At 47.2% G+C, this 10993-nt stretch overlaps 1 protein-coding gene across 1 annotated transcript in view; it reads right to left on the reverse strand.

Moving 5' to 3' along the window:
- The window catches only part of LOC122565412 (hydroxysteroid 11-beta-dehydrogenase 1-like protein), a 28570-nt gene extending 19534 nt beyond the window's left edge, over positions 1 to 9036 (reverse strand). The window contains exon 1 of the mRNA XM_043721362.2: positions 8562 to 9036. Coding sequence (XP_043577297.2) covers positions 8562 to 8706 — 145 coding nt within the window. The 5' untranslated portion in view covers positions 8707 to 9036. The remainder of the gene's footprint in view (positions 1 to 8561) is intronic.
- Positions 9037 to 10993: the final 1957 nt, after the last annotated feature.

Raw genomic sequence — 10993 nt, forward strand, 5'->3', positions numbered from 1 at the left:
GGTGACAAAACGTCTGAAATCAAGCCTTCCAGTTCAGCGAGCAAACCTACATTTAGAACTCAAAGTACTTGATAGGAGAGATGGAAAGGAACTGTTTCCTCTTAGTCAGCGGGGAAGCTAGAATCAGGGAGAGAACTTGAAAATTAGAGTGAGTCGTTTCATGGGGGAACCTTTTCAACAGAAACACTGGTGGAAATAAAACCTCATTCAACATATTACTGAGGGTGAACATTAATTGAAAACATTTAAAACAAAGTTAAATAATTTTTGTTGGCCCAGAGTATTAAGGATTACAGGATTGAGGTGAGTAAAAAAGGGAGTTGACACAGGGCCTTTTTTTCTGTTTCCAATTGAATAAACAGACAGAGAGCTGAAATGAGTTCGCATCACCAATACGAAACAGTCTTGTAGCAAATCGCAGCCAATTTTTCACCAGACCTGATCCACTGGTTGCGAAATCAAAAATCTAGGCAATATTTCCAAATGAATAGAAATTAAAAACCATTACAGTTGGTTCTGATATAACGTGATAGTTCTGTTCCCTTGCGATCCCGCGTTATAAGAAAATTGCATAACATCTGCGCCATTTAAACCAAGGGGACTAGAATCGCATTATAGCCAATACAGGGAAGGAAAGTTTGCATTCTACAAATAATGGTCTAAATTCTTCAATTGTATTATAGCCAATTCGCCTTGAAGTGACATACGTTATGGAGAACCAAATGTACAGTGACAAGTCAGTTTCCAATTCATTACTGAGCTGTTCTGCATGGCTGAAATGGACTAACATCATCCTGCCACTACTTCCAAAAACCCCTTCACCCCTCCATCCCACCCCACCCCACCCCACCCCCAAGGCCACGCACATCTGACCCTCCGACTTGACGTTTACACTTCTCGCTCCATAAGTTACGTATGGAGAGTCAGGATAACCCTCAGCTCTGTAAACCCAGAGTGGGAGGGAGAGCCCTGGATGGTGAGGCTTTAGTTCAGGGTGTGGGGTGGGAGTCACTAATGGGAGCTGGGCTTGACATTCCCGGAGAGTTTGGAGATAGATAGAAAGGCTACCAGATGCCGAGGCACATTGTCTCAAAGGTTGGCTCCAGAGCTTCATCCCAAGAGAAACCAAGAAAGCAAAGAACTGCTCTCCAACTCTCACTCCTCACTAATCACTCCCGATTCTCCATCCATGTCATTGCATGCCACCTTAAACCCTCCCATGTTCCCTCATACCTCCCAGGTCAACTTATGGCTACCAACATACCCTCCTGGTCTCTTATAAACCCCAGGAGAAAGTAAGGTCTGCAGATACTACAGATCAGAGCTGAAAATGTGTTGCTGGAAAAGTGCAGCAGGTCAGGCAGCATCCAGGGAACAGGAGAATCGACGTTTCGGGCATAAGCCCTTCTTCAGGAATGAGGAAAGTTTGTCCAGCAGGCTAAGATAAAAGGTAGGGAGGAGGGACTTGGGGGAGGGGTGTCGGAAATGTGATAGGTGGAAAGAGGTCAAGGTGAGGGTGATAGGTCAGACTGGGGTGGGGGCGGAGAGGTCAGGAAGAAGATTGCAGGTTAGGAAGGCGGTGCTGAATTAGATGGATTTGACTGAGACAAGGTGGGGGGAGGGGAAATGAGGAAACTGGTGAAATCCGAATTCATCCCTTGTGGTTGGAGGGTTCCTAGGCGGAAGATGAGGCGCTCTTCCTCCAACCGTTGTTTTGTTGTGGTCTGGCGATGGAGGAGTCCAAAGACCTGCATATCCTTGGTGGAGTGGGAGGGGGAGTTGAAGTATTGAGCCACAGGGTGGTTGGGTTGGTTGGTCCGGGTGTCCCAGAGGTGTTCTCTGAAACGCTCCGCAAGTAGCTGGCCTGTCTCCCCAATATAGAGAAGGCCACATTGGGTGCAGAGGATGCAATAGATGATGTGTGTGGAGGTGCAGGTAAATTTGTGGCGGATATGGAAGTTTCCTTTGGGGCCTTGGAGGGAGGTGAGGGGGGAGGTGTGGGCGCAAGTCTTGCACCTCCTGCGGTTGCAGGGGAAGGTGCCAAGAGTGGAGGTTGGGTTGGTGGGGGGTGTGGATCTGACGAGGGAGTCACGGAGGGAGTGGTCTTTACGGAATGCTGATAGGGGAGGGGAGGGAAATATATCCTTGGTGGTGGGGTCCGTTTGGAGGTGGCGGAAATGACGGCGGATGATGCGCTGTACATGGAGATTGGTGGGGTGATAGGTGAGGACCAGTGGGGTTCTGTCCTGGTGGTGGTTGGAGGGGCGGGGCTCACGGGCGGAGGAGTGGGAAGTGGAAGAGATGCAGTGGAGGGCATCGTCGACCACGTCGGGGGGGAAATTGCGGTCCTTGAAGAAGGAGGCCATCTGGGTTGTACGTTTTTGGAACTGGTCCTCCTGGGAGCTGATGCGGCGGAGTTGAAGGAATTGGGAGAATGGGATGGCGTTTTTACAGGGGGCAGAGTGGGAGGAGGTGTAGTCCAGGTAGCTGTGGGAGTCGGTCGGTTTGTAGTAGATGTCCGTGTTGATTCGGTTGCCTGAGATAGAAATAGAAAGGTCGTGGAAGGGGAGGGAGGAATCTGAGACTGTCCAGGTGAATTTGAGGTCGGGGTGGAAGGTGTTGGTGAAGTCGATGAACTGTTCAACCTCCTCGTGGGAGCACGAGGCGGCGCCGATACAGTCATCGATGTAGCGGAGGAAAAGGTGTGGGGTGGGGCCAGTGTAGTTGCGGAAGATGGACTGTTCCACATATCCTACGGAGAGGCAGGCATAGCTGGGGCCCATGCGGGTGCCCATGGCTACTCCTTTCGCTTGGAGGAAGTGGGAGGATTGGAAAGAGAAGTTGTTCAGGGTGAGGACCAGTTCAGTCAGTCGAAGGAGGGTGTCAGTGGAAGGGTACTGGTCGGTACGGCGGGAAAGGAAGAAGCGGAGGGCTTTGAGTCCTTCGTGATGGGGGATGGAGGTGTACAGGGACTGGATGTCCATAGTGAAAATAAGGCGTTGGGGACCGGGGAAGCGAAAATCATGGAGCAGGTGGAGGGCGTGGGTGGTGTCCCGAACGTAGGTGGGGAGTTCTTGGACTAAGGGGGACAGGACGGTGTCAAGGTATGCGGAGATGAGTTCGGTGGGGCAGGAGCAGGTGGAGACAATGGGTCGGCCGGGGCAGTCAGGTTTGTGGATTTTGGGCAGAAGGTAGAAGCGGGCGGTGTGGGGTTGTGGGACTATGAGGTTGGAGGCGGTGGATGGGAGATCCCCTGAGGTGATGAGGTTATGGGCGGTCTGGGAGATGATGGTTTGGTGGTGGGAGGTGGGGTCATGGTCAAGGGGGCAGTAGGAGGAGGTGTCCGCGAGCTGGCGTTTGGCCTCAGCGGTGTAGAGGTCGGTGCGCCAAACTACTACCGCACCTCCCTTGTCTGCTGGTTTGATAGTGAGGTTGGAGTTGCAACGGAGGGAGTGGAGGGCTGCGCGTTCCGAGGGTGAGAGGTTGGAGTGGGTGAGAGGGGTGGGGGAGTTCAGGTGGTGGTTAATATCGCGGCGGCAGTTGGCTATGAAGAGGTCAAGGGCAGGTAGGAGGCCAGCACGGGGTGTCCAGATGGATAGGGTGTGTTGGAGGCGGGAGAAGGGGTCGTCAGAGGGTGGGCGAGAGTCTTGGTTAAAGAAGTAGGCACGGAGGCGAAGGCGGCGGAAGAATTGTTCGATGTCATGCCGCGTGTTGAACTCATTAATCTGAGAGCGTAGGGGAATGAAGGTGAGGCCTCTGCTGAGGACTGATCTTTCGTCCTCAGAGAGGGGTAGGTCTGGAGGGATGGTGAAAACTCGGCAGGGCTGGGAGCTAGGACCTGGTGTGGGGCTGGAGCTGGGTGTGGGGGCGGGGTTAGGCCTGGGGGCGGGGACGGAGATCGGCGTGGGGGCGGGGTTGGGCGTGGTGATGGCGATAGGCGAAGGGGCGGGGTTAGACGTGGTGACGGAAATAGGCGTGGGGGCGGGGTTAGGCATGCAGTCGGAGATCGGCAAAGGGACGCCTCATCTTCCGCCTAGGAACCCTCCAACCACAAGGGATGAACTCGGATTTCACCAGTTTCCTCATTTCCCCTCCCCCCACCTTGTCTCAGTCAAATCCATCGAATTCAGCACCACCTTCCTAACCTGCAATCTTCTTCCTGACCTCTCCTCCCCCACCCCAGTCTGACCTATCACCCTCACCTTGACCTCTTTCCACCTATCACATTTCCGACGCCCCTCCCCCAAGTCCCTCCTCCCTACCTTTTATCTTAGCCTGCTGGACAAACTTTCCTCATTCCTGAAGAAGGGCTTATGCCCAAAACGTCGATTCTCCTGTTCCCTGGATGCTGCCTGACCTGCTGCGCTTTTCCAGCAACACATTTTCAGCTCTTATAAACCCCATACCAACTTAATGTCAACTCTTGTCAACCCACAGTCCAAACCGTTACCTTTTGTCCTTTCACACTCCGTGCTAACTGTCATTACCTCCAACAGGGACACACCTCAGGAGTCATGCTGAGGTGAAATAACGTAAAATTCCAAGTGTCCATTGATTACTTAACAAATCTCATAAAGATTAATTGATTAAAAACCCATTCAATTATTTAAATTATTTCAACTACTGATCCTTTATAAAAATAAACATCCATCCAAGGACTTTATCTTTACTAAAAATCAAGCATCTCTATTCAGAGCCCCACATCAAAGATTGCATGACCACTTGGAAATCTCAATTAAACTGGAGACAAACAAGCACTTCACTGTGACTTTGGTGGGTAGTTTATTTAGTTATGGAGCACATATTCGATAATGATGGCCCTGTGGCTGATATATGTGAAATTTTACATGAATGATAGCATTTATCTGAAAAAATTCAGAGGATTTATGTGAGAAGTCAAAGGAGTCCTTTCTTGGTGTTGGGAGAAACAGTCATATTTTACAACAAAGTTCTGGATGTCAAGTCATATTTTTATCAGGAATTTATTAACAAGAATTCATTAACAGCATTTATTCCTTTATTATCACTCTAATTAAAATGAAATTTTACCTCGCATATTTATAGTGCCTGTGCATCCTTGAACACAACAGGGCAATTTAGCATGGCCAGTCCACCTTATCTACAGATCTTTGGACTGTGGGAGGAGATTGAAGCACACAGCAGAAACACACAAAGACACAGAGAGGATGTGCAAACTCCACATAGACAGTCACCCAAGGCTGGAGTTGAATCTTTATCCCTGACACTCTGAGGCAGCAGTGCTAACCAGTGAGACACCGTACTGCCATAGAGTCATACAGCTGTACAGCATGGAAACAGACCCATATGTCAAACTTGTCCATGCCAACCAGATATCCTAAATGCTTCGAATCCCATTTGTCAGCATTTGGCCCATATCACTCTAAACACTTCCTATTCATATATCTATCCAGATGCCTTTAAAAAGTTGTAAGTGTACCAGCCTCCACTACTTCCTCTGGCAGTTCATTCCATACGTGCACCACCCTCTGCATGAAGATGTTGGCCCTTAGGTCCCTTTTAAGTATTTCTCCTCTCACCTTAAACCTATGATCTTTGGTTTTGAACTCACCAACCTCAGGGGAAAAAACCATGTGTATTTATCCTATCCATACCTTGCACAATTTTATAAACCTCTATAAGGTCTCCCCTCAATCTCTGATGTCCCAGGGAAAATAGCCCCAGACTATTCAGCTTTTCCCTAAATCTCAAACCCTCCAACCCCAGCAACATCTTGTATATCTTTCTGAACCGTTTCAAGTTTCACAATATCCTTCCTGTAGTAGGGAGACCAGAACTGAACGCAGTATTCCAAAAGTGACCTAACCAATGTCTTGTAGAGTTGCAACATGTGGGAGGTCTGGAGGGATGGTGAAAACTCGGCAAGACTGGGAGCTAGGACCTCGTTTAGGTGTGGAGCTGGGATTGGGGGCGGATGCTGTAAATGGAGTGGGCATGGTGGTAGGAGGAATGGGGGTGGAATCATTTGCAGAGGTGATGTTCCCTTCGGGGTCCTGGGGAACGGGGATGGTGACAGTGGGATCTGTGAGGGGAGTGCTGGCAGTGTGCAGGTGAGTGGTGATGACAGCAGTTAGGGGGACAGAAGTCACGGAACGCGTGACGTCAGTGATGATGTAGGGGGCGGAAGTGATGAAACGCGTGGTGTAGGTTAAGTCTTTATTTCCCCTCCCCCCACCTTACCCCAGTTCCAAACTTGCAGCTCAGCACCACCCTCATGACCTGTCCCACCTGTCAATCTTCCTTCCCACCTATCCGCTCCACCCTCCTCTCCGACCTATCACCTTTACCCCTTCCTCCATCCACCTGTTGCACTCTCAACTACCTTCTCCCCAGCCCCATCCCCTCCCATTTATCTCTCCACCCCCAAGGCTTCTAGCCTCATTCCTGATGAAGGGCTTCTGCCCGAAACGTTGATTTTCCTGCTCCTCGGATGCTGCCTGACCTGCTGTGTTTTTCCAGCACCACTCTAATCTTTACTCTAATCTCCAGCATCTGCAGTCCTCACTTCTGCCTAGTTAACTTTTACAGGTGCACCATCGAGAACATTCTGTCTGGATGTATCACTACCTGTATGCCAACTTCACCATTCAAGATCAGAGATGGTTACAAAGAGTGGTGAATTCTGCCTGGACAAACTCAAAGGCCAACCTCCCATCTATAGAATCCCTCTACCAGGCCCGCTGTCAAGGAAAGGCCGCCAGCATCTTCAAAGATCCATCCCACCCTGGTAATGCTTTTCTCCAACCTCTACCATTGGGGAGAAGGTACAGAAGCCTGAACACACGCACCAGTCGGTTTCGTAACAGTTTCTACCCTACTGTTGTTAGAATACTGAATGAACTCACAAGCTCTTAATATTTGCCTGTACCTGTGTTTTTGTTTTTGCCGCTGTTTACCTATTATTAAGTTATCTATGCTGCTTAACTCTGTGATCTGACTGTATTGCTCACAAGACAAAGCTTTTCACTGTGCCTCAGTACACATGACAATAAATTCAATTCAATTCATTAATAAACTGAAAGCTGCAATCCATTCTAAAAGATGAAAGGCTTAACGCAATCTAGGTTTGTTCAATATATTGTATCAGTTGCATGACACTGTGATCTTTTGCTATAAATTCTGTCTTATGATCCTGCTCCCCAGCTACCTGATGAAGGGGCAGTGCTCCGAAAGCTAATACTTTCAAATAAACCTGTTGGACTATAATCTGGTGTTGTGTGATTTTTAACTTTGCACACCCAGTCCAAATCATAGACAGAGATAGACTTGGCTGCAAGCCCTCATCATCAGGGAAAAGAAGACGAGAGAAGCTATGTTTGGGTTTTATGTTTAGAAAACATCACTGTGCATTTACATCTGGCGATATATCCTTCAAACTGACCTCCGCAAAACTCATGCAAGAGTGACAGAGAGAAGGGGTTGCCTTACAGACTGGGTTTTCCTCCTTGTCCAGCCTAGTGCCATGTTAGATTTTGGAGGAGAGGTTGAGTTCACTGCTCACACCCAGTCCCAGAATCTTATTTAGTCCCTTCCTCTCTCTCACACACTCACCATTTTCTCAGTCCCTCCTGCACACACATCCTGTCTCTTATGTTTGCACATAATCCCTTCTCTATCATACTCTCACACTCTTCCAACTCTTCTCTTACTTACAAACACTCCCCTCTCTGCCTCACTCTCTCAGGCACATCTACTCTCTCACTTGAGGGTTATGCTTAAGGCACAGCTCAGTATTAACCCTTTCAGACACCTACCTTTATACAACAATGCCTCCCTCTCTCCCTCTCACACACACTGCCTCAGTCTCACCAATAGACTGTGCCTCTCCTTCTCATATTCTTACATTCAGGCTTTCACTTCTCAATCCGAGATGGTATCTTTCTCTTACCTCACTCACAGACTCTGTGTGTGTGTCACTCTCTCACCAACTCACAGACTTTGTGTCCCTCTCATTCTCAGAATCTCACTCTCACACACTCTCTCAATCAGGGATTCTGGATTTTACAAGCACCCGCTGGATGTGGCTTTTTTGTGTTCTTCAAGGAATATAGTAAAAAGTTGAATTCAATACACCGTACCAACTGAGCCAGACTCACACTCAAATACAGAACACAGAAATATCTAGTGAGGCAACAACAACTTGTACACAACACTTTTACGGTAATAAACATCTTCACCGGAGTGTAATAAAACAAGGTTTGATACTGAGAATATAAGAATATGTTAAGTCAGATGATCTGAAGCTCAGTCAAGAAGCTACATTTTAAGGAATGTCCTTAGGGGGAAAGTTAAAAATCACATGACACCAGGTTATAGTCCAACAGGTTTATTTGAAAGCACTGGCTTTCGGAGTGCGGCTCCTTCACCAGGTGTGGTTTCTGATGAAGAGCTTATGCTTGAAACGTCGACTGGCTGTGCTTTTCCAGTGCCACGCTTTTTGATTCTCAATTAAAGTTGGGAAAGCTCAAAGTGACCCTCTAGATTGCAGAATGAATTGCATCAAAAGTCATAAAAGTCCTTACCAAGATCAAAAGTGTCTCTCCACAATATTGCCAAAAATCCAGCAGAAACAGTTAAAATAAGAACAGAAAAACTTTTACAGCTTGCCATTCCCGAGTATCGAAATTGCACTGGAAAAGCCTGGTGAATGAGAGGTTTTATCAACATTAGTTATTGTGGGTGTTGTTGGCAAGACCAGTATTTATTGGACATCCCTTAGAAGTGCATAAAGTTTTACTGCCCACTTTAGGAAGAATTGCAGCATTGCAAGATGAAAAACATCATCCAATGTTGATAAAGGGAAACTGGAATCAAGGTGTATAGCCACGTATTATTTAATATCCCAGCCCTTAACTTCTAGTTTCTAATTCCAAAGTTTATTGAATTCAAATTCAATAATACCACCAGCCATCATTGATGAGACTACTTTCTACCTGTTACACCATTTTCAAGGAACTATGAACTTGCACCCCAAGATCACTCTGTTCAACAACACCCTTCAGGATCCTACCATTAACTGTGTAAGTCCTGTCCTGCTTTGCCTTACTAAAATGCAATACCTTATTTATCTCAATTAAACTCCGGCTGATACTTCTTGGGTTATTGGCCCATCTGATCAAGAATCACAAGGTATTCTTAGATAATCTTCTTCACAGTCTACTATGTCACCAATTTCGGCGTCTTTCACTAACTTCCTAACATTACTTCCTATATTCTCATGATTCATGACCTCATCTCCCTCATGACACATTACATGCCCTGATCTGCCTCACCTGATAGGATGAGAGCATGCCAGCAGATCTCCGAGATGATATAATTCTAAAAAGAAAGGAGAGAAGACTAATTGCAATAACTGCAGAAGGGTATGCCTGATGCCCACCACAGCGAAGGTCATTGCAAGAGGTCTTCTCAAAGTTTAGGGTTGCAAGATCACAGGCAGCAGTGGCCAGTGTATACCTCTGCCTCTTCCCCCTCAGGCCACATTTCCTTTAATTTTTCCTCATGCTGTGTGGCAGGACCTTTGAGGACCATGGGTGGCATTGACTTCCACAACCAGAGGTCGATATGTCTATACGGTGATTGTCATGACTCTCCGAGCAGTGTGGCTATGCTCCAAGATTTAAAACCTGTCCCACCTCATAAAATCATAGAGTTGTACAGCATGCAGACCCTTTAGTCGAACTTGTCCATGCCAACCAAATATCCTAAATTAATCTCATCCCAATTTTCAGCATTTGGCCCATATGCCCATAACTCTTCCAGTACATATAACCATCCATGATGTCTTTTAAATGCTGTAATTGTGCCAGCCTCCACAACTTCCTCTGGCATCACGCACACCACTCTGTTCATGAAAAAGTTGCCCCTTAAGTCCTTTATAAATCTTCCCCCTCTCCCCATAAACCCAATGCCCTCTCGTTTTGCACTGTCCAACTACTCCCATCCCCCCACCAATCACCCCCACCCATTTCTCATGTTACTTTGGGAGTCACGACCATTTTCAAGTACTTTAGTTGTTAGTAAAGTGTTAGAAAAGGTTAGACAATAGACAATAGGTGCAGGAGTAGGCCATTCAGCCCTTCGAGCCTGCACTGCCATTCAATATGATCATGGCTGATCATTCCTCATCAGTATCCTGTTCCTGCCTTATCTCCATAACCCTTGATTCCACTATCTTTGAGAGCTCTATCCAATTCTTTCTTAAATGAATCCAGAGACTGGGCCTCCACTGCCCTGTGGGGCAGAGCATTCCACACAGCCACCACTCTCTGGGTGAAGAAGTTTCTCCTTATCTCTGTCCTAAATGGTATACCCCGTATTTTTAAGCTGAAAAAAAAGGTTATAAGAGATAGGATTTATAATCATCTAGAAAATAATAACTTGATTAGGGATAGTCAGCACGGTTTTGTGAAGGGTAAGTCTTGCCTCACAAACCTTATTGATTCTTTGAGAAGGTGACCAAACAGGTTGACGAGAGTAAACCGGTTGATGTGGTGTATATGGATTTCAGCAAGGCGTTCGGTAAGGTTCCCCACCGTAGGCTATTGTAAAAAATGCGGAGGAATGGGATTGTGGGAGATATAGCAGTTTGGATCAGTAATTGGCTTGCTGAAAGAAGACAGAGGGTGGTGGTTGATGGGAAATGTTCATCCTGGAGTCCAGTTACCAGTGGTGTACCGCAAGAGTCAGTGTTGGGTCCACTGCTGTTCATCATTTTTATAAACGACCTGGATGAGGGCGTAGAAGGGTGGGTTAATAAATTTACAGATGACACTAAGGTCAGTGGAGTTGTGGATAGTAACGAAGGATGTTGGAGGTTACAGAGACATAGATAAGCTGCAGAGCTGGACTGAGAGGTGGCAAAGGAGTTTAATGCGGACAAGTGTGAGGTGATTCACTTTGGTCGGAGTAACTGGAATGCAAAGTACTGGGCTAATGGTAAGATTCTTGGTAG

Source organism: Chiloscyllium plagiosum, unplaced genomic scaffold, assembly GCF_037043375.1.
Source record: "Chiloscyllium plagiosum isolate Xiang-an unplaced genomic scaffold, Cpla_swu_hap1 HiC_scaffold_28, whole genome shotgun sequence".
Classification (NCBI taxonomy): Eukaryota; Metazoa; Chordata; class Chondrichthyes; order Orectolobiformes; family Hemiscylliidae; genus Chiloscyllium; species Chiloscyllium plagiosum.